The sequence below is a fragment of the Balaenoptera musculus genome, chromosome 19 (genome assembly GCF_009873245.2).
Source record: "Balaenoptera musculus isolate JJ_BM4_2016_0621 chromosome 19, mBalMus1.pri.v3, whole genome shotgun sequence".
NCBI lineage: Eukaryota > Metazoa > Chordata > Mammalia > Artiodactyla > Balaenopteridae > Balaenoptera > Balaenoptera musculus.
The window spans coordinates 7,553,829-7,580,271 of NC_045803.1; the positions used below are offsets into that span (position 1 = coordinate 7,553,829).

Genomic DNA, 26,443 nt, shown 5'->3' on the forward strand with positions numbered 1-26,443 from the left:
GTCCGCACCTGCCACCCACCCCACGCGTGCCTCTTTGTCTTGTTCTCCAGGCCCATCTCTGTCTCTGGAATCTGAGTCTGTCCCTGGGCTGTGGTCTCCGTCCCTGTTCGGTGTTCAGCTGAGGGCTCTGTCTCAAATCTCTCTCCTGATCTCTGTATCTGACACTCAAGTTCCCTCTTCCTTTCCCCATTTTTCTCTGCTTCTAACAGAAAGCCCTCCTGCCATTACCAACTGTTAAGCTCTCTCCATCTCCCAGGTTTTTTCCCTGACAGTCAAGGTCACCATGTCCGGCCCTGTCAGAAATCTCTTCCCCTTCATTTGCCTGGCTCTGTCCCCTTTCTCCCCATCTCCAATTTCTCTCCTCACCCAAGGCCACCCCACTTGGTCTGTCCCAGATCAGTCCCACCTCTACGGACTTCCTAGCCATTTCTGAGCAGCCTGCAGCCCCCCCCGCACTGCTGGCTGTCCTTACTAAGCGACTTAACTTCAAGGCCAATTTCCTTACTTGCATTCTTAGGCAAAGAAAGTGTCCATCATCTGACACGTGGAGCTCAGCTACTCCTTGGGACCCCAGGCAGAGAACTTGCCCCCTCAGATGAGTTTGCTCATCTGCAAATGGGCATGGTGCCCACTTAGGAGGCGACGGTGCAGCATGCAGGGGGAAGGTGGGTGCCTTGCTTCCCTGCCCCACTCCTTCCGTCAGGGTACACAGTCCCAGGTTGAAGTCAAGACCCTCATAGTTCCGAACCACGCAGCTGCGTACTCCTCAAGCCCACCCAACACGTGCCGACCCCCAGCAAAGCCCAGAGGGCCACTACTTCTTCCTTACCCTCCCCTCGGAGGCCAGAAAGGGCCCAGAGTCTAGAGAACCCAGGAACCTCCACCCTCACTCACTTCCTCCCCAGAGACTTGCAGGGGGAGCTCAACACCAAGTAGAAGGCATTGTGTACTCCGACACCAAAAGCTGACGAGGACCAAAAGACCAGAGAGGGGCAGCTTCGTGGTACAGGTTGTCTTCACCCAGAGACGAAAGGGCAGGAGGCAGGACTTGGTCCCCATCCTTACGCCCCCAGAGGATGAAAAACAGCCCCCTCTTTCACATCAACCCCACTTAATTCCCAGGGACACCCCCTCCCTCGGATAAGGGCATGGATACGGAACCTGGCCCGTGACTGGGGAAATAACTTTTATTTTGTTTGGGGCAGTGGGCAGGGGTCTGGTCTCAGAACTTCTGGAACTGCTTCTTGGTGCCGGCAGCCTTGGTGACCTTGAGCACGTTGAAGCGCACCGTCTTGCTCAGGGGCCGGCACTCGCCCACTGTGACAATGTCACCAATCTGGACGTCCCTGTGGGGGTGAGCAGCGCCACATCAGAGGGACTCTGCCCCAAGCAGGCCCTAATGGCACCTTTCTCACTGTCTCCAGGCGGAGGCCTGTCACCTCTGGCTCCTCCAAACCCCAACCAAGCTGCTATTTCCAGTTCCATCTGCACTGCATGCCGCCCTGTCGTTATTTATTGAGCGCTAACTATGAAAGGCGCCAAACTCAATACCATGCAGAGGATGCTCCGACCCTTCCAGGACAGAAGACCTCCAACTAGCATCTCCATTTTGCAGAGAACAGGAGGCTCCCAAAGATGGTGATACAGGGTCCCCTCACAAACCGTCCCCACCCCCAACAGGTGACTACCTTCACCCGGCAGCCAGGGCGTCCTGTTAACGGCCAAGGCACGCCCCAAGTCACCCAGGCTCTTGTGCAGCCCACCCCCTCCTCTCTGCCTGGGAGGGCGGCTCACCGGGGCTACCTGGGGCCACCGTGCTCACCTGAAGCAGGGGGAAAGGTGCACAGACATGTTCTTGTGGCGCTTCTCGAAGCGGTTGTACTTTCGGATGTAGTGCAGGTAGTCTCGGCGGATGACAATGGTCCTCTGCATCTTCATTTTGGTCACCACACCTGCGGGAGAAGGGGCAGATCCCGGGTCAGGCCCCATAGGGAAGGGAGCCATGGGCAGCCCAGGGCATGCTGGGAATCAGGGGCCGCTGAGCAGGGTTCCCAAGAAGCCCTGCTCCTGGCATCAGCTGTGCCAACTGCTTTCTCAGCAGTGCCCGGGGTGGGCATCTGAAGACCATCGTGAAAATAACAAACATCATCTGCCAGTGCCCCCCATAACCAGGAGTCTGCCAACCCCTTCCTCACCCAGGACCCTGGAGTCTCAGTGTCCCCAGCCCCTCCTCCCTCAGACCCGGGAATTTGAACCCAAGCCCCCAGAGGTCCTCACTTACCAGACAGGATTCGCCCTCGGATGGAGACATTACCAGTAAAAGGACATTTCTTGTCAATGTAGGTGCCTTCGATGGCCTGAAGGAATAAGGAGGATTAGCAAGCCCTGAATGGTAGTTCCTGAAAAGAACAAGGGGTGTGGCCTCCCTGTAGACACAAAAACTACAACTCCCAGCAGCCCCAGTAACAGCCACTCAGATGTGGATAGGGCAACTCAGTTTGGGCACACGTGCAGGGAAACAGGGATCTCCTTCTTTCTTCTGAGGATCCCCATACCTCCTTCGGTGTCTTGAAGCCCAGACCAATGTTCTTGTAGTATCGCGGGAGCTTCTCCTTGCCAGTTTCTCCAAGCAGGACCCTCTTCTTATTTTGGAAGATAGTCGGTTGCTTTTGGTACGCACGCTCAGTCTACAGGGATGAGATGAAAGCTGGTAAGTTTGCAGCAGGCAGCAACCTGGTCTGGAAAGCTTCACAAACCCCCCAGATCCCATCCTCTGCAGTATTTAACTCCCCAAACGCTGCACTCACCCAAATTTACCTCTAACCCAGACTCAACTGTAAACCCGGGGTTACGTCGGTATTTACGGTCTAAAGCACCTTCCACCGCCTGCACAATTCACCCCTTAAAACCCAGATACAGAATCATCCCTCTAACACCCTGGACACCCTTCAGCAAGAATTATTCTCCAAGACACAAAGATACCCACCCAGGAGTCACTCCTTATTAATTACATATGGCTCCAAAATTAAATACCAAAACGATGGGTTCCCTGGAGTAGCCCTTAGGACTCAGTTCTCACAGGATTAACCCTACAGCCTAAGGCCTCCAGAAAAACACTCTGTAAACCTTGGGTTTTAAAAAGATAACTCCTAAAAAGCTTGAGCCTTAATTACACCCTAAATGCGGAGCTCCTAAGATTTAGGAGGCGCCAATCGAGATTAACGCCAGGACACGCGCCCTCTGCCCGAATTTCCCTGGGAAATCGAGGACGCCCAGAATTAACCCCCAAACTGGGGCGCAGAGTCCCGCTCTCCAGGACACGCCCCTGAAGCCCGGGCCCCGCTAGGTCTGCGTCAGTCCCGAGCCCGAACCTGAATGTCAGCCATCTTCCCGGCCGCCTGAAAAAAGGAAAGCCGCGGCGGCGTCCGGGTTTCCTTATCGATTGCACAGAAACTAGAGAGGAAGTGACGAAAGAGGGGCAGGGTAACACGGTTTGAGGCGGAGCCTTGGCGAGACTCTGATTGACGGACTGCCCTACCCAAGTACGCGATTCGGAGACCGCACGGACCCTGCCATGACGTTAATGGCAGAGGGGCGGGAAGAGACAGACACTGTCTCGCGAGACTCTTAGGCCATCATTGCGCGCCAGCGCGCTAGGTCACGTTGGGAAAGAGTGGCCAGCCTTGTTATCGCGAGAGTTGTCGGGGGCGGTCTTGTTTCTGCGGTGAATGGGACCACGTGGGGTTTGGGGACAGCGTGGCTGTGTCCACGCAGGGCTTAAACGGGTTGTGGCGGCGGCCATCTTTTTGCAGGACTGGAGACCGGAAAGTCTTAGGAGCATGCATGCTCTGCGGTGCCGCCATCTTTGTGAGGGGCGGGCACTACCCATGAGTTTGGTGCAGTTTAATGAAGGTTGTTTTCCTCTATGGGCCATTTCATCCCCAAAGGTTTCGTGAAAAAATAAAATTAAAAAAAAAAAAAAAAAAAAGGCGTTCTTCTGATTGTCTGTAACAGCGCTGTCCAATAGTAGTTTCCGCTGTGATGGAAATGTTCTGTATCTGCGCTGTCCAACACAGTGGCCACTGGCACTGGAAGTGGGGTGCGTGCGACTGAGGACCTGAATTTTTAACTTTTTTTCTTTTTTTTTTTTAGGTAAGAAGTGGATTTATTTAGAGAGAAACATACTCCACAGACAGAGTGTGGGCCATCCCAGAAGGTGAGAAAGGCCCTAACTTTAATTTTATTCGATTTATATATAAATGGCCACATGGGGCTAGTATCTACTGCGTTGGTCAGTGCACGTCTATAACTGAATACTAATTTATTGTTTTATAAATTCTTGTAAAGCAAAATCTAACAGCAATTGCCATGTGCCTGGCATTGTGCTAACACTCTAAGTATGGTTCGGTTACTATTCCCATTTTGCAGATGGGGAAACTGAGGCATTAGTTGCTCCAGGTTTCACAGAAAATGAGAGGCAGAGGTGGGAATTGAACCTGGGCAGTCTTGCTCCAGCGTTCTTAATCACCAACCTTTAAAGAAGGAAGCTTTGAGTCCTTTTTACAGTCACTTCACACTTAATGAGCACCTATTTGGTACCTGGCCCCCTTCTGGGCAGTGGTGGCAACAACCCGACCAACCCTGACAGCTGTCCACGCTCTAACTGACTTGCACCTTGTTGGGAGATTTCAAACTCCAGACCTTGGCACGGATAGGTGTCTTATGCCTCTTTCCTTAGTTAAGTCTTGGTCTAAAATTTACCAGTGCTCTAACTCCACAGAGTGTGGTTCTCTCTAAATAAATCCACTTCTTACCTATCACAATAAATAAATAAATAAATAAATAAATAAAACCCATGGGGAATATACAGAATATTCAGTGACTTCATGTTAGGACAAGTGTGCAACCATCTGAAAAAAAAATAAAGTTGGATCTCTACCACCTACTGTATGCCAAAGTAAATTTCTGATGTGTAAATGTAAAATTTAGGTGGGTTTGGGGAATGAAACCATAAATGTACTAGAAGAAAACATGAGTTTTGTTTTGTTTTGTTTTTTTCACTTATGAGTCTAGTAAAGACTTTTTTTTTTTTTTTTTGGCTGCACCGTGCAGCTTGTGTCATCTTAGTTCCCATGGCAGTGGAAGCGCAGAGTCCTAACCACTGGACAACCAGGGAATTCCCCAGTAAAGACTTTTTTAAGCATTGCATTTAGAACATAAAATCTGTGCTCCCAACAAACTTCTACACAGGTCACAAAATGTTATTCTTTTGATCTTTTTCCAATTTTTAAAAAAATTGAAGTATAGTTGATTTACAATGTTGTGTTAGCTTCAGGTGTACAGCAAAGTGATTCAGTTATACATATATATGTGTATATATTCTTTTTCAGATTCCTTTCCATTATGTTATTACAAGATATTGAGTATAGTTTGCCTGTGCTATACTGTAGGACCTTGTCATTTACCTATTTTATGTAGTGTGAATATGTTAATTCCAAACTCCCCCTGCCCCGTCCCCTTTCATGCTTTCTTATTTATCCTTTGTTTCCTCTTCCCCACTAAAATGAGGGCAGGAATTTTCGTTGCCTTTGTTCTCCAGGGCTTCTGGTGACTGTCACATAGTAGGTGCTCAGTTTGTCCTTGTTGAATAACTGACCAAAGGAATGGAGGAGAATTAGATACACCAAAATGTCCACTTACAGGCAGATGGGTAAATCCTGGCATAGCTTGATCATGGACTACTCTGCAAGCACGTAATAAACATGAGGTAAGTCAACCAATCTGGAAATGAAAACACTGCCAGACATGTTTCATTTTTTAATCTTTAAATTTCCGATGACTTCTGAATAGGGATTTCACGCACATGGTACAGAATTCTAAAAGTACAAAGTAAGTTGTGAAAGATGAATCTTTCCCTCACTCTTCTCCCCGGACACGCGCACCCCGTTTCCCTCTGCAGAAGCAACTGCTGTCATCCTGTTATCATCTGCCAATGTGTCTTTCAAACTAGTCTACCCTCTGTTGAATTTGTATGTGGACAAAGCAAAGTGCAGAACAAGAGGCACAGCATGATCCATTTATTCAAATGTTTATGGACAATCTATAGGACGACTGCATTTTTTTACATATATATTTCTTTTTCATATTCTTTTCCATTATGGTTTATCACAGGATATTGAAAACAGTTCCCTGTGCTATACAGTAGGTCCTTGTTGTTTAATGCATTTTTTAAAGCTTATTACATGATATAGTTGTGGCTTATCTTTTTAGGTATTATAGACTACATTGTCCAATAACACAGCCATTAGTTACATGTGGTTATTTAAATTTAAATTGAATAACATTTAAAATTCAATTTTTCACTCATTCTATTCATATTGCAAATGCTCAGTAATCACATGTGGCTAGTGGCTTGCATATTGAACAGCAAAGATTTAGTATATTTTTTATCAACATAAAAAAATGCTCTTATAGACAGAGAAGGCTGGTTGCATATATATGTATATATAATATATATGATGTCTTTTAAGTTGTAATAACTTCAGAAATATAAATGCTACAAACTTACAAAAAATCATTTGAAGTTTAATTATTCAAATTTCTTTTACACTTGATAGCTTTGTGAATTTTGAACGATACATTTTTTAAAATTTATTTTATGGAAGTATAGTTGATTTACAATGTTGTTAATTTCTGCTGTACAGCAAAGTGATTCAGTTATACATATATATACATTTTCATATTCTTTTCCATTATGGTTTATCACAGGATATTGAATATAGTTCCCTGTGCTACACAGTAGGACCTTGTTTTCCCAACCTATATATAATAGTTGGCATCTGCTAATCCCAAACTCCCAATCTATCCCTCCCCCCAAGCCCCGCATGGCAACCACGTTTGCTCTCCATGTCTGTGAGTCTGTTTCTGTTTCATAAGTTCATCTGTGTCATATTTTAGATTCCACATATAGGTGATGAATGATACATTTTTAATTATCATTGTTTCAGTCCTTCTGGGGTAGCATTGAGGAGGGACTTTTCATTTTAGAACCTGCTATGTCTTCCCCCCAGTGACCTTGTAGTAGCTTTATAATTTATTTTTTGAAGAAAAAGTAAGTTTTGGAGTATTTGAATGACTTAGAAAGGATTTATGATATTTAGTTAAAAAAAAAAAAAAAAAAGCAGGTCCTGGAGTTGCTGTCTACAATGTGTGCTAAAATAAACTATGTACAAAAGTTACATATAAAAGTCTGCATAAAAGTTTCTAACTTAGAAAAAAGCCTGGAAGGAAATGCATGATATTGCCCTGGTGGTTTACATCTCCAGGTGGTGAGATTAGGTATGATTTCCTGTCTCGTGTCTCAAATGCTCAATATTTTGCAAATTGCTGAGCAGCTGGTGAGATTTTGATAAGGGAAGAGTAAAGAAAAGAAATACTGCTTCACTCTGAAGGGGTGAGGCCAAATCGGAGATGTTTAGGTCCTTAGCTTCTAGATATTTTTGATCACAACCCACAGAAGGAAATACATTTTGCATTGTGACCAAACACACACACCTTTCTCTCACCCTCCTCTGCCTTCTTCTCTCTCTTTTCTAATTTTTAAGTCTTTTAACTCTCTCCTTTCCTTTCTGTAATACACTGATTTTTTTCCTTTTCATTTCTATTCAATTTCGTTATCACCACTATTATTTAAAATATTTATTTATTTATTTGGGTCTGCCGGGTCTTAGTTGTGACATGCAGGATCTTTCTTTTTTTAGTTGCAGCATGCGCAATCTAGTTCCCTGACCAGGGATCGAACCTGGCCCCCTGCATTGGGAGCGTGAAGTCTTAACCGCTGGACCACCAGGGAAGCCCCTCAATTTCATTATCATTTTAAGGCTGCTTACAACCCACCACATCGATTTTTTTGAACTGCAGTGTAAACAGCCTTGCTGCCCAATAATAAACTTCAGCCAACTCTAGTTGTTACCACTTGAGGGCGTATTTCCCTGTCTCTGCCAGATTTCAGACATTTACTAGCATTTCACAACAGAAATCCAAAAGCTCGGAGACCTGGAGACCCTCCCCCTCCCCAGTGAGCACAGAAATGTCTATTAAAACAAGTCGTATCCCTGCACCCCACCCACAGACCAGGGTCTCCAAGGTTGCTATAGCCCAGGAGATGAGGCTGACCTGGAGGGTCCTTTGGTTGTGGGCAGTTGGGCAAGATGGAACTGGAGCTTTGGAAATGTTCATTCTGTTGGCCCAGAGGTTCTGATTCCCTGTACTTGTCCCACAGGAATGATTAAGGTTATGCCTGGAGATTTCGTTTGCATTCTCTCTGAGGAATGATGAGCATCTTCTCATGTATTTATTGGCATTTGTGTATCTTCTTTGGTGAAACGTGTTTTCAAGTTTTGGCCAAAGTTTTATTTGGTTATCTCTCGTTACTGAGTTTTGAAGAGTTTTTCTCTGTATTTGGCATTCAAGTCCTGCACGAGATACGCAAATAACTTCTCCCAGTCTGACCTGTCTTCATCTTTTTTTTTTTTTTGTCTTCATCTTTTTAATGGTGGGTGTCTTTACAAGTGGCAAGTTTTACATTTTTAAGCCAAATATAAGGGATTGTGGTTTCCAGGGGATTATATTGTGCTTTTACATGCAGTCCTGTTAAACTTAAGACTTAAACTCTGGTTTTCAGTTGCTTCTGTTGGCAGCTCTGCTGGTAAGCGGGAGCCCCAGGAGAGGTAGGGAACCACCCACTTGCAAAATGATTCTTAGAGAAAATTTAAGCCACTGTGGTGTCTTAGACATTTTGGAGATTAAGCAAGAGAGAATGGCACAGTGCCCCAAGTTATGATCGGCCCCGTGAACCAACTAGCAAGTACTGCCCACCAGTCCCAAGGGCAGCACGAATCTAGCTTTCTTCCCAGTACAGATGTGCGTACCTGGGTCATACCTGACCCCTCTGCGTGTCATCCTGGCTGACACCGCTGACTGCACATAACCCTCATCAGTAAGATGGGGATGGGGGCCCACCTGGGTCAAGTATTGAGAGGTGACCAAGGGTGATTATCCAGGGCTGGGTACCCTAATGTTTACCCTTTCAGGGACTCACCCTGACAGATCTAACAAGCCTAGTTTTAATCTTACAAAGCACCAAGAGCTTTCAAATCCCACTTTCTCTAATGCCTAACCACCGTTTACGAAATGTTTTTTCTTGTCCATTTCTTCACATTAAGCTTGGCCCAGCATGGCAGACTGGAAGAGACCACATGCCCCACAGTGAGGAACCGGTTTGGTTTTAGAGAATGGTGGCAACTCCATACTTTGCAGCTGAATTAGGGAAGACAACTTTATGCAAACTGGGCAACACCAGGCTCTACAGGTCGTAAATACCAATCCCATAGGCATCTCAAATTCCTTGGCATGTCAATCTCTACAAAGGTCAACTCCTCCACGAAAGGCAGTTTCTAATCCATCATCTGCAGAAAGAGCACAGCCAGTTTTATTCTTCAAAGCCTCCCATCAGCCGAGGGCCTTGCTCCCCTGGGCCTGCCTCTATGGCAGACACACACTGCAAAGACGCCAAATTTCTTTAAAAATAATTTATTAGTTTTGGATCACAAAATATAGGGAAGACACAAGGGCAATGCCTGTGACCCCTTGGGCCGTACTTCCCTTCCATAAACACCTTTTAGAACCCCAGACTCGTGCTGCCCAAGCATTCTCTCACATCCTAACAGCTGCAGAGTATAGTACCTGACCATGTGGGAAGCTTAGACTCCCTGTAGGCGACGTGAGTGGCCCTTCCACTTAGGTCTTCCAGCTCACTTTTGCCAGTATTGCAACAGCACGGGTTGTTCGAACTGTCCATGTCCTAAAACTCTCATGAATGAATAGGTCACAGGCAAATTCTGCCTGCACAGCCCTTACAACTGTCTACGCTTTTAAAAAGGCCTTTCTTAAACAGCAGTGGCTAAGGCCCCTTTGCTATACCCAGTCTTCTAAGCCCCAGGCTGCCTGTGGCACCTGGACGGCAGCCCCTGGGGGTCCCCCACATCCTAGGGTGGCGATGGAGGAAGGGCAGGCCAGGCCAAGCATGAAGAAGAAACGGTCAATTTTATTGGGCTCAGACTAAGAATCCATGGGTCTTGAGGACCTCTGTGAATCGGTCGATTTTCTTCTCTATGTTCTTTTCGGCCTGCTTCCGTAGCCTCTGTGGGGTCAAGGTGACAGGTGGTGGTTAGTGGCTGCTCCCTAGGACTGCCCTTATCCCAGGGGGCCACCCACACCGGGCCTTAGGCAGAGCCTTCCGAGGGCATAACAAAGACCCAAGTCAAGAGTAATCAGCTCCCAGACCCTGCCCCAGAAAGCGTGGTGCCCCTCCAGCCTCAGCCCCGCCCTCACCATGAGCTGCTTCTTTTTCCGGTAGTGGATCTTGGCCTTCTCCTTTCTCTTCTCCTCCAGTGTAGCCGTTACTGCCTGGTACTTCCAGCCAACCTCATGAGCCAGGCGCCCTAGGTAGGCAAACTGCGGGGGAGAGGGAGAAACGAAGCTGTAAGGAAACGAGGCCAGGGTGACTAGGGGAGGGGCGCTGACATCCCGTCCTAGAGGGTCCCAGTCCAGCCGTACAACTTTGCAGCAAGCCTGCGCTCAAGAGACACAGCCACCCCTGGCAGGGCTCTCTGCTCCTCCTGGCATCAGCTGAGCCATTGGCATTATCGGCACTGCCCACAGTGGCATCCGCAGACCATCGTGAGAAAAAGCCATCATCTGCCAGTCTTAGGGCCCTAGGTGCGCCCCCCAGGAAGCCTGGGACCCCAAGGCATCGCTCAGCAGACCCCGGAACTCACCTTCCGCGTAGGCTTCAGACGCACAACCTTGAGGGCGGCAGGAACCACCATCCGCTTTTTCTGTTAGAGAAGGAGAGGGACTTAGAGACCTGGAGTGAGGGACAGACAGGGAAGAAGGCTGGCTGGGGCAGGCGTCTCAGCCAGTGCTGTTTTCACGAGGATCAAACAATGTAGGTAACTGCAGAACATCACGGACGCCAGACACAAAGATGCCGCTGAGGGAGATGGGTCTTGCTCACCTTGTCATAGGGTGGCGGGATCCCATCAAACACCTTGAGGCGGTCCAGAGCGGCCTGGCCTCGCTTGGTCTTGTGGGGCAGCATGCCTGTGGGCAGAGGACAACAGGCCTGCTCAGTGGGGCATGTGAGGACCCCGCTGCCCCACCTGGGCGGGCAGGCGGGCAGGCAGGCGGCCTCAGATGGTAGTGCATGTGGAGTCATCTCATGGTTGGGAAACTCGAACACGAGTGGGAAAAGTCTTCATCACCGGCCACCCGCCCCATCAGCCCGTGGTCCTCAGGCCCAGCTCACCTCGCACTGTCCGCCAGAAGATGCGGCTGGGGGCTCGGAAGTGGTAGGGGCCACGGGAGGGGTTGGTGTTCATCCGCTTGCGGAGGAATGCCAGGTACTTCACTGGGAAGAGGGGAGTGTGTGTGAGGCCTCAAGAGTCCTCAGGCAGATGGTAACTCCTTCCAACGCAGCACACAACCTTACTTCCGAGGGCGTGTTCGGGAACTCAGACTAACACCTCCCACCACTGGTGGGACTGCTTAGGAGCCCGTGAAAGCGTGAGCCCTACAGAGGTCCACCCTCTCCAGCCCTCCTCCCAGGCCCTCACTCACACTTGTTTCTATAGAAATTGCCAGAAATGTTGATGCCCTCACAGCGCACAACCACCACCTTTCGACCTAGAGGGAATGGAAAATGAGACAATCAAGGAGGTCAAAAGTTAGGAAGCAGGCCCAGTTACTGCTAAGGACCCAGAAAGGAGGCTCCTTCCGTCTCAAACTGGCCACAGTGCACAAGGAAGGCACGGAGTCTCCTGCCCCGTGTCACAGAGCAGCAATCGGCGAAGCTGGACTCATGCTTAAGTTCAATTTGTTAGTCTAACAGAGCCCAGAGCCCCCAACCTGGGAGGGGAGGAGGCTGGCAGGTCTCAGAGCGGTGCATGGGGTTGATCTCATGGTCGTTAGACTCAAACGAAAGATGGTGATTTTTGCTCATCACTGACCTTGAGGCTCGTGTCCGGGGGAGCTACGGGCAGGGGGCAGACTTACCCAGAAGCACCTGCTTAGCCACGATGGCTGCCAGGCGGCCCAGGAGATGGCCTCGGCCATCGAGAACCAGGACCTGTTGGAAACAGGTTGAGAGGGCTCAGAGGCACCCACAGCTTTGACTCCCCACCTCCAACAATCATTCCTCCCTACTTGTTCATTTCACCTACCTCCCAGGGTACCTGTTAACCAAGTACGAGACCCAGAAACTAGGACCTAAGGCTCACTTTACAGACAAGGCCAAGAGAGCAAGTGACTGACTCAGAATTTCAGTAAGTGGAATAAGATACCAAAGGACTCCCCTCACATCTCTGCTGCTTGAAGGGCAAGAATCTTTATGCCCAGATTATGCTTGACAGTCAGCAAATGAGCTACAATCTGAACCCAGACTGGCAATACTGATCCTCCAGGCAGAAGAACCTGTGATCTGGATACAAGCTGCAGAATCTCGACAGAATCTGGTTCTGTCCTGGTCTCAGATACTTTTCTAGCATGAAGGTTCAGAGCGGATGAAGCTAGGAAGGGTAGTCTAAAGCCCTGGCTGGCTCTGGTATTGACTAGATTTGCATCCTCCGGCGAACTGCTCAAACGCCAATCCTCAACTTCTTGTCAAGTGCACAAGTCCCAAGTCTTTACCAAGGGCTTGCTATACATGTTATGATTTTTGGAAGCCGGTGCAAAAGGCCACAAAATCTAAAACCAGACTTCCTGACAACATAACTTGGGTCAAAACCCTCCAAATCTCCAATATCTGTTTCAGGAACACTATGATAAATTAACTGAATTACACAAAATACAAGGCAAACGGTACCAAGCGCCGTAAATGCAGGGACACGGTTTCGGAGAACTCTACCACTTGCCTGGCCCCAAACGTGGTTTTCCTTCCTGAACCACAGACCCATCACAGGCACACCCCTTCCAGAGGCATCCTTTCCTTTATATCGAATAGGTTACACAAGAAGACTGGGCAAAGTCAGAATTAAGTTTCTGCTGCCGTCCTTGAGGGCCTCCAGGTCGTTAAGGACAAACGATATCCCAGGGCTGTGAACATTTCATCACAATCCTGTTTCCAGCACCAGCAGACCTTTAGACTTCCTCGACCCCCAAGAGGAAGGAAAATAACAATTCGTGCCTGCATGCCCTGTAGGCAGGAGCTCTCTCGACCCACTGCAAAAATTTCGCGCTAAAATACCCACAGCTGCAAGGGAACCCTGATGCGCACTCCCACGAGGCCGAAACAACCCGCGCCTTGGGCAGGGCGGAAATACCCTCCATCTTGGCCAAACCTCGGCTTCTCTTCGTCCCCTGGCCGCGCAGCTGCCTTCCGCGTGCTTCCCCACCGCTGAGGACACACTGGCCCAATTCGGCCAAGGCCCGGCCAAAATCAAGGTAAATCAGGCCTAGTTTTAAAATAACTTTTCTTGTGCTGGAAGCCCCGATCACTGCCCCCTGGGCGAAAAATGATGCCGCATTCTAGCCAGCCGAGAGCGTAAAAACCGTTTTATATTTCCGTTTTGGGTTCCTCTTACCCCGAAAGCTTTCTGTTTTGCTCAGTTGTCGATCTTAAGTTCCACAGTACACTTACGAGAGGAAAGAGGTCCAACCCCGGTCCGGTCTCGACCCCACCCGGCCCCACACCGCTCCGGCCCGCGCAGAGGCTGTACCTGTCCCTCCGCCATCTTCGGCAGCCGCCTGGGAAAGAAGGAACCTTAACCGCAGGGTTTCTTATCCCTTGAAACAGGGGCGGAGGAAGTGACGCAACACGGGCGCTTTCCGTCTTTTCATTGGCCAGAGTGCCTTGCGCGTGCGCAGAAAGGCCCACTGGAAGGCGGGTCATCTTTTGACTGTCCAATCAGTATCGTTTCTATCGAACCTAGGCGGCCATGGCTGTGCCGGGCGAGATCACGTGGGGTAGGAGGGGGCTCTGCGGGGGCGGGGCTGTTCAGCCTCTATTGCCGTATTTAGGAGGGGCTGGTAATCCTCGCGCGAGTTGCTCGCTGTGTTTGCGGTGGGGCGGGGGCGAGAAGGCTGGAGGAGAAGCGCTCTTAACCCCTAAAGCGATATCACGTGTAGGCCCACAGCAGGCAACGAGGCTTGCCCTTTAGCGCTCAGTCTAGGCTTAGAGATCTGGATTTCGGTGCCTGTCCGGCTTCCTTGTGATCTGGCTAAATCCCTGGCCGTGTATGGGCCTCAGTGTCCTCACCTGTCAAAAAGGTGGAGATAGTCTTCCCTATGAGATCTAACGTATGAAGGAATGACTTCTAGATGCCTGAGTGTTCCCCAAAGGAGCTTCTCACTTTCTGGACAAAGCCTTTGCTTTGGCGGTGCCCCTTGACTGGGATGCCCTCCCCTCCACCCCCACCTTCTAAAATCTGGCTTGAGTCCTTCTCTCTAGAGAGCCTCCCTGTTATCTCAGGCTGGCTCAGGTACATCCTCGGGGCTCCCACAGTGCCTATGCTACCTCCATTAGAGCGTGTGTCATCCTGTACTGGGGCTCTCTGGGGCCCCTGTCTTCTCACCCATGGACCAGGAACCCTGAGAGGGTGGGGCTGGTTCTCACTCACATCTGGGTCCCAGCCTTGCCCTGCACTGGCCCTGGGGCCCAGGAGGCCTCAGAAAATAGGTATTGAATGAAACACTGCATTAACTGAAAAACCAAGACCCAAACCCAAACTGCCCCATCCACTCACCCTGTCCCATCCACAGACAGGCCTGGCCAGAGCTGGTAGAAAAGGATGATTTATATACAATTTCCTGGGGACAAGGGCTTTGTACAGAGGGGGGAGGGTGAGGCCGGGGCCGCTGCTGGGTGCTGGCGTTGCCTCCATCCTGGGGAGACAGTGACAGGAGCAATGTGGCCAAGGAAAGGACCAGTTTCTAGCTGACTTCCTCCAAGTTCCGACTCTGTGTCCTCGGGCAGGTGACTCCTCTCTCTGGGCCTCAGTGTCCTCCTCTGTAAAATGGGATGATAGATGACTCACTGGGCTGTTTGAGGCTCCGTGGACAGAGGAGAGGAAAGCACCAAGCTCAGGGCTTGGCACAGTCTCAATGCCAAAACCAACTCCATTCACCCTGAATGCTCACTATGTGTTTGGGCATCGCTGGCCGAGAGAAGTAACTCTCTGCAACCATGAGAGATCTGCGCTCTCCAGGACAGCTGTGATACCAGCCACATGTGAATACTGGGCACTGTAAATGTGGCCAGCAAAACTGAGAAACTGAGTTTTTCATTTTACCTAATTTAAACTTAAATAGTGTGGTTTTTGGGAGAGTGGGAAAACAGGGTGTGAACAGGGACAAGGGTAGGAGGAAAACTTCTCAATTGAAAATTGTATCTCGGGGATGTCCCTGGTGGCGCAGTGGTTAGAAGTCCGCCTACCAATGCAGGGGACACGGATTCAAGCCCTGATCCGGGAAGATCCCATATGCCGCAGAGCTATTAAGCTCGTGCACCACAAGTACTGAGCCTGCGCTCTAGAGCCTGTGCTCTGCAATGAGAAGTCCTCGCACCACAACAAAGAGTAGCCCCCGCTCACCACAACTAGAGAAAGCCCGTGCATAGCAACGAAGACCCAATGCAGCCAAAAAAAAAAAAAAAAGTACTCCCCAAAACAAATGCTGACATGAAAGATCATTTAATTTAGAAATTGTTCCGTGATCCAGTTACTGGAAAACTTCTGTAGGTTTCAAAGAACTTGAGTATACGAATCTACTTATGCAGCTGTAAATTTCATGGAATCTAAATACTGATCAAATATTTCTGATAAAAATTTCGCATATGCATTGCGATGTGCTGTGAGTGTAGCATACACACTACGTTCTGAAGACTTGTTATGAAAAAAAGAATGTAAAAATATCTCACCGATAATTTTTTAAAGTATTGATTACATGTTGAGATGACAACATTTTGGATACACAGGGTGAAATAAAATATATTCTTTTTTTTGGCCACACCACTGGGCTTACGGGATCTTAGTTCCCCGACCAAGAATCAAACCCGTGACCCCTGCAGTGGAAGCACAGAGTCCTAACCACTGGACCACCAGGGGATTCCCTAAAATATATTCTTTATACTAACCTGCTTATTTTTACTTTAAAAAAAGATTCAGCTACTAGAAAATTTAAAATCACATGTGTGGCTTATATTCTATTTCATTGGACAGCATTGCTCAAAGGGTTTTTCGTGGTCACTTCCCTTAACCTCTCAACAACTCTATGGTAGAAGGATTATTATTAGAGTCTTTTGTACAGATAAGGAAACTGAGGCAGAAGAGTGAAAGGCACAGAAGCCGGAATCAGAAGGCCCAGAGTCAAATCTTGGCTCTGTCACTCATGAGCTGTGTGACTTTTGGCAAATGATTTACCTCTCTGGGCCTTGGTTTCCGCCTCTGTGAAATGGGGATAATAATGGCACCAGCTTCTCAATTAAGTGAGTTAATTTGTAGAAAGCTCCAGCACAAGACCTGAGACACTGAGGCACTCTACGTGTAAGCCATTGATGCCAGATGTTTCTTGTTAGATCCCTCTGAGCACATTGGGAACCTGGGCCCTCCACTCCTTCCTCCCTCGGGGAACCACCCACCTTCTGCCCCCAGACTGGTTCCCAAGTTTGCCTCTGGGGCTTCCTCTTCCTGCTGCCCTAGGTGAGAAGTCTCAGCTCCCTTACCTCGACTTTGAGGCCTAGATGTTGCTGTGCCATTTTCAATCCCCCACCCACCCACCCCAGGCTGGGCGAAGTTGCTAGAACACCCTGACCTTTTTCACACCAGGAGGGCTTTGCAGAGGCGGTCCCCTCTGCCTGCTCCAGGAGGCCGCTCTCTCCTGGCTTGCAGACTCCTGTATCCAAATACCTCCCCGGAGGTTGGGGTGGGTGGTGTCCTCATGTCCGCAGGTCCCCACTGAGCTCACTGTCTTTCCCAAATCTCCCTCCTCCCCCCAGGTTCCCCACTGGGCCAGACCCAGCGTCCTCGGCTTGCGCCACCTCCCCTTCCTCCTTCCTCCCACCCCCCACCAAGCCTGTCAGTCTCCAGCCCCATCCCTCCTGATGATCCCTGACCCCTGACTCTGCCCGTCCCCTCCTCTCCGTCCCCGTGGTCCGGCCCTGGCTCAGGCCTGGTCCTCTCTCCCTGGACCCTCGCCCAGCAGCCTCCACTTTGGCCTCCAGTCTGCTGTCTGTTCCAGTCTGTCCCCCTCCATGGCCCCAGAAGGGTCTTCTTGCATCCGGACTGACCCACACCTTCCCTGCTCAAGGCCCCCCTCCACACAGGCCACCCACACCAACACCAAATCCAGGGTCCTCAGCTTGATGAGGAGTCAGTGCTCCAGGCAGGGCACGTATGGCCCCCAAAGGATCAGCTGACTCCGGCCATGCCCTCTGCCCACCCCACTGGCTCACCCGCTCCCCAGGGTAAGGCATCCTCTGTCTCTTCCTTCGCCAGTGCAGGCACCAGGCAGCGGCCAGCAGCAGGAGGGCCACGGGCAGCAGCAGCAGCAGCAAGAGGAGCAGAAGAGGGGCCTGCGGGGCCGGCAGGGATGTGGCCCCCAAGGCCCCGGGACTCCTTGGGGGCAGCAGGGTGGAGGAGTCTGCCAGGAGAGAGGAGGCTGGGTGACTGAGAAGAAGGGCCAGGCCAGGGAAGGAAAAAAAAGGCCTGCCTGGTCCTGCTGTGTGACCTTGGGTGGGCTGCTCACTTCTCTGGGCCTCAGTCACCTCATCCATAAAATGGGGATAATTATTGTGTCGACTTCATAAGGTTGTCACAAAGATTAAATGCGTGAATATACCGAAAGTGCTTAGAACAGTGTCTAGCACGTAGTAAGGTTGAATTTTATTTATTTTTTAAAGCCACTAATAACTTTTTATTTCAAATATATCATTTTTCTTTTTTTTTTCTTTTTGCCCGCACGGCATGTGGGATCTTAGTTCCCCGACCAGGGATCGAACCCAGGCCCCTGCCAGTGGAAGTGTGGAAGTCCTAACCAGTGGACCTCCAGGGAATTCCCTACATTTTATTTTTTATAAAGGGACAAATGTGTGTCTAGTGCTTATGTATCAATTTGCATATTTGTCTTCTTCCCCCAATAGTCTATGAGCTACATGAGGGTGACAGGAGCCTTATTGCCAGAACCTACTACTTAGTGCTGATGAAATAATAGTTTAATTTACATAAAGTAAATATCTGAGTGGATGAATGGACATAATAGAACAATGAAAGATACAATGTGTGAAGCTATGATGGCTCACAAGGCCCCACTTGATCTGGCCCCCTTTGTTCCTTCTGAACCCTCACCCCCCACCTTCTCCCCTTTGCTTACTTGGCCTCAGCCACTGGGGCCTCCTCATGATTCCTTAAACGGGTAGGCAGGTTTCTGCCTCAGGGCCTTTGCACTGGCTGTTCCCTTGTCAACTTTCAGTGACTTTCCAGTCAGCCACCTCAGCCCATGATTCCATCACCCTGTTTTAATTTGCCTGCATGGGGCTCGTTACACTCAGATATTTTCCTGATTAATTATATGTTTACATGTTTATTATCTGTCTCCTTTATTAGCAGGTCAGCCTCCCATGGACATGGACTTGATCTTGTTTTGTGCTGTGTCTCCAATGCCAGGCACCAGGGAGATGGTTAATAAAGGTTGGTTGAATGAATGATTAGTGATACATGTAAATACAAATGACAACGTTAAATGTAAATGACTAGGACTTCTCTGGTGGCGCAGTGGTTAAGAATCCGCCTGCCAATGCAGGGGACATGGCTTCGATCCCTGGTCCGGGAAGATCCCACATGCCGCGGAGCAACTAAGCCCATGCACCACAACTACTGAGCCTGCGCTCTAGAGCCCGAGAGCCACAACTACTGAGCCCGCGCACCACGGCTACTGAAACCCACGCACCTAGAGCCTGTGCTCCGCAACAGGAGAAGCCACCGCAATGAGAAGCCCGCGCACCACAATGAAGAGTAGCCCCCGCTCACCGCAACTAGAGAAAGCCCGCGCCAGCAACGAAGACCCAACGTGGCCAAAAATAAATAAACAAACAAACAAACAAATAATTTATATATCTATAAATGACTAAACGATTGGAAATGCAGGAAGAAATTGAGAAGAATATAATTAGAGTGGGAGGTTTTCTTATGTCCCCCCACCCCCACCCCCCGCACGGCTTGCGGGATCTGACCAGGGATGGAACCTGTGCCCCCTGCAGTGGAAGCATGGAGTCCTAACCACTGGACCGCCAGGCAAGTTCCTAGAGCGGGAGGTTTTTAACCATCCCTCTCAGAACTTGACAGATCTTGTAGACAAATATAACGAAGTCAGAAAGTCTCTGAATAATACCAAGATAAGGTTGATAGAATATATACACACTGATTCAATCCTGATCATACCAAAAAAAAAAAAAAAAAAAAAAATCTATTATTTTCCTAAGACCTTGTTCAGTTACAAAACTGATTATATACTTGGCCATAAAGGAAAACTTAATAAATTGAACAAGTTAAGTTTTCACAGGGCGTGGTCTCTCGTCATATTCCAATAAAGTTATTTCACTTTGAAACTTTTTTTTTTTTGGCCGCACCACGTGGCTTGCAGGATCTTAGTTCCCTGACCAGGGACTGAACCTGTGCCCTTGGCGGCAAAAGCTCAGAGTCCTAACCACGGGACCTCTAGGGAATTCCCCACTTTGAAACTTTAGGGCTGGTCCATCCAATATGGCGGCCACTTGCCTCATGTGGCGACTAAATATGTGACCTGCGGCCAATCTGAACTGAGATGTGCTGTCCGTGTAAAATACACACCAATTCTTAAAGACTTAGTAGGGAAAAAAGGATGTGAAATACCTCATTAAGTAATTTTTAAAAATATTGATTATGTGTTGAAATGATATCTTGGGTTAAAATATATTGGATTAAATAAAAAATATTGAGTTGGTAAAATTTGTGGTTTAGGGACTTCCCTGGCGGTCCAGCGGTTAGGACAGTGAGCTCTCACTGCCGAGGGCCCTGGTTCGATCCCTGATCAGGGAACTAAAATCCCACAAGTTGTGGGGCGTGGCCCCCCAAAAAACTTGTGATTTAAATATTATTTTAAAAACTATAAAATTATGAGAATTAAATTCAAGGGACTTCCCTGGTGGTCCAGTGGTTAAGACTCCGCTAAATAAATAAATAAATTCAATAACATCACAGAATTCCCGGGCGGTCCAGTGGTTAGGACTACACGCTTCCACTGCAGGTGGCACGGGTTTGATCTCTGGTTGGGGAACAAAGATCCTGCAAGCCATGCAGCACAGCCAAAAAAAAAAATAATAATAATAATAAATTCAATAACATCGTTATAGAGAACAGATTACTGGTTGACAGGGGTTAGGATGGGAGTTTTAGGATGAGATCTAGTTGCAGAAACTCACATGTGGTTACACAAAGCTACATGTGTGATAAAATTACATAGACACACATATATACACACACACACACTCTCTCTTTTAGGGGTTGAATGTGTCCCTCAAAATTCATATGATGAAATCCTAGCCCACAGTACCTCAGAATGTGCCCTTATTTGGAGATCAGGTCTGCAAAGAGGTGATCAAGTTAAAATGAGGTTGTTAATGGTGGGCCCTAATCCAATATGACTGGTATCCTTATAAGAAGGGGAAATCTAGACACAGAGATATGCATAGGGGGAGAGTGCCATGTGAACATGAAAATGGCCATCTATAAGCCAAGGAGAGAGACCTGAAACAGATCCTTCCCTCACAGCCCTCAGAAGAAGCTAGTCCTACTGACACCTCAATTTCCCAACTGTAAGAAGATAAACTTCTGCTGCTTCAATAACCTAGTTGGTGGTACTTTGTTACAGCAGCTGTAACAAACTAATACTCACACACATGCATGCATGCATATATAACTGGTAAACTCTGAATAAACTCTGTGGATTGTACCCATGTCAATTTCTTGGTTTTGACATAGTGCTATAATTAATGTTACCAAGCAAAAGGTACCACTGGGGAGGCTGGGTGAAGGGTGTGCAGGACCTCCCTGTACAGATTCTATGCCCCTTTCCTTTGAATCTGTAATTATCCCAACATAAAAAAGTTTAAAAAATAAATCCACCAATAACATGCTAAAAAATAACAAACATTAAGAATCCTGAAAAATAAATGAATTAACCTTTTTTCTTTTTAACTTTTTTTAAACACAGCTACAACAAAATTTACACTCAAACGTGTGACTCTATTTCTATGGTATAGAGCTACCTCAGAGAAACAGGCAGGGATGGTTATTCCCTTCTCAGAGATGGGTAAACTGAGGCCCAGAGGGGGATGACAGGCCCAAAGTCACACAGCCCAAAGGAGCACGGTGGGGTCTGGGGAGCCCTGAGTGGAAGGGGTGAGGGCCTAGTGAAGGTGGGAGAGGAGGGGGTGGGGCGGTGGGCTATGGGGCGCTGGGCACCTTTACCCGGCTGACACTGCAGCTCCAGGCACCTGGAGAAATTCCGGCGGGTGATCCAGGGCTTCAAGGCCACCAGCTGCTGGGAAGTGTCCTGCAGGAGGTGGGAGATGTTGGCCTGGACGAAGCGAAGACAGCTGGGGAGGGGCTGGGGGCAGGGGAGGGAGACGTCACCACGGCATCACCCCCAGCGTCACCTCAGGTCAAGGGCAAGGCCTGGATCTCACAGAGGGTTTGGAGCCTTGCTCCCCCAGGTTGCTAGGGGGAAGCCTCCTTAGCAATGTCTAGCAATGCGGTCCAGTCAGACCTGGATCAGGAGGGAGTTTACATCCCCTCCTTCTCCGGGTTGCTAGGGGTGAGAACCCCTTAGCAACATCCTTCAACAGGGCCTGAGAAACAAACTTAGAATTGGTGCGTTGGGCTCAGACCCCTGGCCATCCTCCAGTACTTAGAGAATTGTCACTTCCCAGCACTGAGGGCCCCCAGCAGGACTGGACTTCCAGCTCCACCTCCCTCAGGCTGCTCAGGTCAAAGGAAATCTCCAGTAAGGCCTAGCAGACCTTTGCTTCCAATCCCTAGGAAAGCATCACGCTCCCCTCACTTGTTCCCCAAGTTCAGGGCTGACCTGGAAGGCACATGAGGTGACGAAGTGTATCTCGGTGTTGACAGCCTCCAGCAGTTTCCCCATCTGGGACCCAGCCACGGTCTTGAGCCGTCCCATCCAGCGCTGGGCCAGGACCAGACGCCAGAAAGCCCCACAGAGCTCGTCCTGGGGAGAGACCACCCAGGCTCTGGGTCCCGTGGGCGGAGGGGGCAGGGCGCTTAACTGGTGGGGCTGGGGGCCGGGACTCCAGGGTCCCGGGGGAGGAGGGGGCCGGGTCAGCACACTAGCCTGGCTCCCTGAGGGGTGGTGAATCTTGAATCTCTCCTTCCCACCTCCATCCCGGGCCCCTCCCATCTGTGACTCACGTCCTGCAGGTTGGAGGCAACAGTGACTGGGTAATCTTGAAGCAGGTAGTCGGACTGCGGGAGAAAACAGGGTCAGGCCTGGCTGCAGACAGGAGGAAAGAGAGCTATGGGGACCCGGGGGCGGGGGGACAGGGACCCAGAGAGAAGGTGGCAGGGACCCAGGGTGGGGAGATGGGGACCCAGAGAGAGGGGTACAGAGACCCGGAGGGGGCGGGGACCCAGAGAGAGGGGGACAGGGACCTAGGGAGAAGGGGGCGGGGACCCAGGGTGGGGAGATGGGGACCCAGAGAGAGGGGTACAGAGACCCGGGCGGGGTGGGTACCCAGAGATAGGGGGACAGAGACCCGGAGGGGGCGGGGACCCAGAGAGAGGGGGACAGGGACCTAGGGAGAAGGGGACGGGGACCCAGAGTGGGGAGACGGAGCCACAGAGACCTAGACAGGGGGAACTCAAACCCAGAGACAGAACCTCGGCCTCGGATTTGGAGCAGGGACGCTCACCAGCTTGCCGATGGTGCTGGTGAAGGTGGAGGAGATGGGGCTGTGGGGGAAGGAGCAGTCCGGGGTCCCGCGGAGGCCGGGGCTCAGCAGCAGCAAGAGCAGCAGGGAGGTCTGCGGGCGGCGCGGAGTGAGGGCCCCACTGGCTCCACGCCCGCCCCCCTCCCTCGTCGAGGCTGCCCCCTCCAGCCCCCTTTTCTCTCTTCCCTCTTTCTCCTTTCCAGCTCTTCCACTTCTCGGCTCCTCCTCCTCTTGGCTCCTGTGTGCCCACCTCTGACCATCTTTCCTGTATCTCTTTCTGCCTCTGGTCGGGTGCTGACCAGGTTTCACCCTCCTCTGCCCCATCTGTTTCGCCCCCCATCTCCCTACCTCGACCCATCTCTCTCCACTTCTGCTCACTTCTGCCCAGGATTTTCTCATCTCTGTCCATTCCTCTGCCCCTCCATGCTCATCTCTCCTGTTTCTCCCTCAGTCTGGGTCCCATCTTTCCCACTTGTACCCACCTCCCTGTTTCTTCCCCCGACCCTTACCCATCTCCCCCAACCCCTGTCCATCTCCCCCACCCCTGTCCATCTCCCCGCAACTCTGTCCATCTCCTCCCAACTCTGTCCATCTCCCCCACCCCGTCCATCTCCCCCCAACTCTGTCCCTGTCCCCTCTCAGCTCTGCCCATCTGGACACCACTCTTCCTTTGCCCCACCTTAACCCCCAGGGATACGCACAGTTGGGCTCCAGGCTGGCGCCAGCACTATCATTTCGGCCCGGGGCCCCTCATGCCTGTGGCCGGATCTTGGAAGGCACAGAAGAGCGAGTCTCGGACCCCCGCACCCCAGCCCCTTCCTTGCCCGCCCCTCCCGCCCCTCCACCTCCCCGCCCCTCCGCCCCTCCCTCGGTCCTTTGATGTGGCTAAGTTTCCGCCTCCTACTCTATAGAGCTTCCTGCGTGAAGCACGGTTATGGTGAAAACTCCTCATCTCCCCTTCTAAGAACCCCGACGTCCGGTGCCCGCAACCCTCCCCAGGCCAGGGACCCAGGAACCCGACCCCCACGCCTCTCCGCTCAGCCCCAAGAGGGGGATCCCGGCCCCGCCCTTCGGGGACCAGGAGCCCATTTCTCCTCACGCACCAGGCTTGCCCCAGCTGGGTGTGGAAGGGGCCACGCCGGGTGACAGCCGGAGATCGAAAGTGAAAGGAAATATTGGGGGGAGATAGTGAGCTGGGCGGGTGGGGATCGGGGTGGTGCAAGGGGCGCCACCTGGTGGTGACAGTGGCAGCTGACGCCCCAAAGGGCGCCTCAGTGGGACTCCCGCTCAAGCGGGCTGAGGTTGGGTTGTTCCCTGGGTGGGGGGGGTGGGGGGACACAGTGAATGGAGAGCTGCGGTTCCAACGTGGATCTGTCTCTAGCTAGAGCTAATCACACAGGGCCAGGAGGAGGTCACCCCGAGCCCTTCATCTTTGCCTTGAAACCTCAGCCCCAGCCCCCAACCCCGGTCACCTTCCACATCGAGGTAAGTGACAGCTCCATCCTTTCAGGTGTTCAGGCCCAAAGGCATGGAGGGAACTTGTGACTCTGTTTGCCTCTCACTGTCCACTGACAGTCCAGTCCATCAGCAAAGTTGTTGGCTGACCATCAAAATGTATCCAGAATCCGACCACCTCTCATCACCCCCACTGCCGCCACCATCACACGCCTGAATATCACTGTTCCCTACTCACCTCATCAGCTTCCCTGCCTCAGCCCTCACCTGCCACAGCCTGTTCTCCATATGCAGCCAGAGGGAGCCTGTGAAGACCTAAGTCCCCTCACGTCCCTCCTCTGCTCCAACGCCACCGCCCACCCCCGTACCTGCCACAAAAGTCCAAGTCCTCACTGTGGCCTAAACAGACCTGCAGGATCTGGCCCTGTCCCCTGTCTCCTCTCTTCTCCCTCCTCGCTCAAATCCAGCCAAGCTGGCCTAAGGCAGGCACGCTCCTGGCCCAGGGCCTTTGCACTGGCTGTTCTCTCAGCCTGGAATGCCCTTCCCCCAGATACCCACATGGCTCAACCTGATCTCATTCAGGTCTTTGCTCAAATACACAAGGCAAAGCCTTCCCCAACCGCCCTTTTTCAAGTTGCACCGCCCCCCCCCAGCACTCCCACTCATCCCTGCTTTGCTCTCTCCCTCGTCACTCATGACCTTCTGACACACCATTGCCGTTTACTTTTCTTCTTTGTTGTCAGTTGTCCCTATGAGGACGTCAGCTCTGGGAGGACCACGGTGAGTATCCGCTTACCCTGCTGGATCTCCAGTACCAAGAACTGTGCCTGGCTCACGGCAAGTGCTCGATCAATATTTGTTAAATGAATGACCAAGTGGATCCTGGCCCTTCGGCATTGTTGTGGTATATCGGAGAATGCATCTGGTGTCCGGCTGTTTCCTGGGAGACAACCTCTAAGTCCTTGGAACTTCCAGGTAAATGATAGGCTTGTCTTTGTTATTCATGGATGGGGGCGCTCCCTGACCACACCTGAGTTTACACTAATGAGGGACTCAGGATGGGGCTGGTCAGGACCAGAAAAACCAGTCATGTGATTAGAGGGTTGGGGCTTGGAGGCACAGGAAGAAGCCTAACTTACCGACCTCTCAACTCCAACCTCGAGGGAAGGGGAGGGAGGCTAGAAATTGAGTTCAATTTCCGTCTCCAACTTCACATGGCTTTTTCCTCTTCTGTCTTCTCCTCTTTTGTCTCTTATAAGGGAACTTGTATTTAGATGTAGGGTCTACTTGGATAACGCAGGATATCTCGAGATCCTTGACTTAATTACATCTGCAAAGACTCTTTCCAAATAAGGTCACATTCATAGGTTCCGGGGTTAGGACATTATCTTTTGGGGGCTACCACTGAAACCACTAGTTCCCCCAAAGCTGTTTTTCTCACCTCTGGAAACAGCATGTGCAGAGGCCGCACTGGCTGTTTCCTCTGCCAGGGATGCTCTCCCCCCACCACTTTTCTAACCTAATTAGATCTTCATTGTCCTTCAAGACCCAATGCAATCACTAATCACCAGGGAAATGCAAATCAGAACCACAGTGAGGTATCACCTCACACACCTGTTAGGATGGCTATTATCAAAAAGACAGATGAGTGTTCGAGAGGGTGAGGAGGAATGTAAACTGGTACAGCCACTATGGAAAAAGGTGTGAAGATCCCTAACAAAATAACAAATAGAGGCAATTCCCTGGTGGTCCAGTGGTTAGGACTCCACGCTTTCACTGCCTTCAGTGCCGAGGGCGTGGGTTCAATCCCTGGTCTGGGAACTAAGAACCCGCAAGCCACGCAGCACGGCCAAAAATAAAAGAACAACAAAAAAAGTGTCCATTGGCTAATGGATAAAGAAGATGTGTGTATATACACACAATGGAATATTATTCGGCCACAAAAAGAAGGAA

General features: G+C 50.3%; 3 protein-coding genes and 5 non-coding genes across 15 annotated transcripts; all 8 read right to left on the bottom strand.

Annotated features, from left to right (window-relative positions):
• Positions 1-1,169: 1,169 nt before the first annotated feature.
• Positions 1,170-3,656, bottom strand: RPS11 (ribosomal protein S11). Its single transcript, XM_036833266.1, has 5 exons — positions 3,372-3,656; positions 2,556-2,687; positions 2,282-2,357; positions 1,823-1,952; positions 1,170-1,346 (listed from the first exon to the last, which is right to left on the bottom strand). Exons 1-5 carry the CDS (start codon positions 3,384-3,386, stop codon positions 1,223-1,225), a joined length of 477 nt encoding a protein of 158 aa, XP_036689161.1. The 5' UTR covers positions 3,387-3,656; the 3' UTR covers positions 1,170-1,222.
• LOC118886018 lies at positions 2,065-2,154 on the bottom strand. Its single transcript, XR_005017648.1, has one exon. It is a non-coding gene; the product is annotated as a small nucleolar RNA SNORD35 (small nucleolar RNA).
• A 6,429-nt stretch (positions 3,657-10,085) lies between the features above and the next one.
• Positions 10,086-13,857, bottom strand: RPL13A (ribosomal protein L13a). 3 transcript variants are annotated; one of them, XM_036833260.1, is made up of 8 exons: positions 13,776-13,857; positions 12,115-12,187; positions 11,680-11,745; positions 11,369-11,470; positions 11,078-11,163; positions 10,839-10,898; positions 10,393-10,515; positions 10,086-10,201 (listed from the first exon to the last, which is right to left on the bottom strand). In XM_036833260.1, the coding sequence occupies exons 1-8, from the start codon at positions 13,788-13,790 to the stop codon at positions 10,115-10,117; spliced, it is 612 nt and encodes a 203-aa protein (XP_036689155.1). In that variant the 5' UTR covers positions 13,791-13,857; the 3' UTR covers positions 10,086-10,114. The 3 variants fall into 3 exon arrangements, with proteins under 3 accessions (XP_036689155.1, XP_036689157.1, XP_036689156.1); XM_036833262.1 differs by lacking the exon at positions 13,776-13,857 and adding an exon at positions 13,641-13,659; XM_036833261.1 differs by lacking the exon at positions 11,680-11,745.
• LOC118886017 lies at positions 10,677-10,763 on the bottom strand. The gene has a single exon (XR_005017647.1). It is a non-coding gene; the product is annotated as a small nucleolar RNA SNORD35 (small nucleolar RNA).
• LOC118886013 lies at positions 10,968-11,038 on the bottom strand. Its single transcript, XR_005017644.1, has one exon. It is a non-coding gene; the product is annotated as a small nucleolar RNA SNORD34 (small nucleolar RNA).
• LOC118886011 lies at positions 11,247-11,331 on the bottom strand. Its single transcript, XR_005017642.1, has one exon. It is a non-coding gene; the product is annotated as a small nucleolar RNA Z195/SNORD33/SNORD32 family (small nucleolar RNA).
• On the bottom strand, positions 11,988-12,071 carry LOC118886012. The gene has a single exon (XR_005017643.1). It is a non-coding gene; the product is annotated as a small nucleolar RNA Z195/SNORD33/SNORD32 family (small nucleolar RNA).
• A 977-nt stretch (positions 13,858-14,834) lies between the features above and the next one.
• FLT3LG (fms related receptor tyrosine kinase 3 ligand) lies at positions 14,835-24,200 on the bottom strand. 6 transcript variants are annotated; one of them, XM_036833274.1, is made up of 8 exons: positions 24,139-24,200; positions 23,737-23,803; positions 23,018-23,128; positions 22,518-22,571; positions 22,174-22,317; positions 21,558-21,642; positions 17,507-17,694; positions 14,835-15,064 (listed from the first exon to the last, which is right to left on the bottom strand). In XM_036833274.1, exons 2-8 carry the CDS (start codon positions 23,767-23,769, stop codon positions 14,852-14,854), a joined length of 828 nt encoding a protein of 275 aa, XP_036689169.1. In that variant the 5' UTR covers positions 23,770-23,803; positions 24,139-24,200; the 3' UTR covers positions 14,835-14,851. The 6 variants fall into 6 exon arrangements, with proteins under 6 accessions (XP_036689169.1, XP_036689167.1, XP_036689168.1 ...); XM_036833272.1 differs by having other exon boundaries at positions 21,558-21,696; XM_036833273.1 differs by having other exon boundaries at positions 14,841-15,064; positions 21,552-21,642.
• Between the last annotated feature and the right edge of the window lie 2,243 nt (positions 24,201-26,443).

Excerpts from the sequence above, each read along its gene's own strand:
- RPL13A (XM_036833260.1), bottom strand. Across the intron at positions 11,471-11,679 it reads CAATTTCTATAGAAACAAGT|TGAAGTACCTGGCATTCCTC; the intron begins GTGAGTGAGGGC and ends CCCTCTTCCCAG. Across the intron at positions 10,516-10,838 it reads GTCTGAAGCCTACGCGGAAG|TTTGCCTACCTAGGGCGCCT; the intron begins GTGAGTTCCGGG and ends TCTCCCCCGCAG.
- RPS11 (XM_036833266.1), bottom strand. Across the intron at positions 1,953-2,281 it reads CCGAGGGCGAATCCTGTCTG|GTGTGGTGACCAAAATGAAG; the intron begins GTAAGTGAGGAC and ends CTTCTCCCGCAG. Across the intron at positions 1,347-1,822 it reads CACCTTTCCCCCTGCTTCAG|GGACGTCCAGATTGGTGACA; the intron begins GTGAGCACGGTG and ends TCACCCCCACAG.
- FLT3LG (XM_036833269.1), bottom strand. The coding sequence starts at position 23,769 with ATGATAGTGCTGGCGCCAGCCTGGAGCCCAACT. Across the intron at positions 22,572-23,017 it reads CCAGCACCATCGGCAAGCTG|TCCGACTACCTGCTTCAAGA; the intron begins GTGAGCGTCCCT and ends TTTCTCCCGCAG. Across the intron at positions 15,065-17,506 it reads TGCCTTACCCTGGGGAGCGG|AGGAGGACACTGAGGCCCAG; the intron begins GTGAGCCAGTGG and ends CCCATTTTACAG.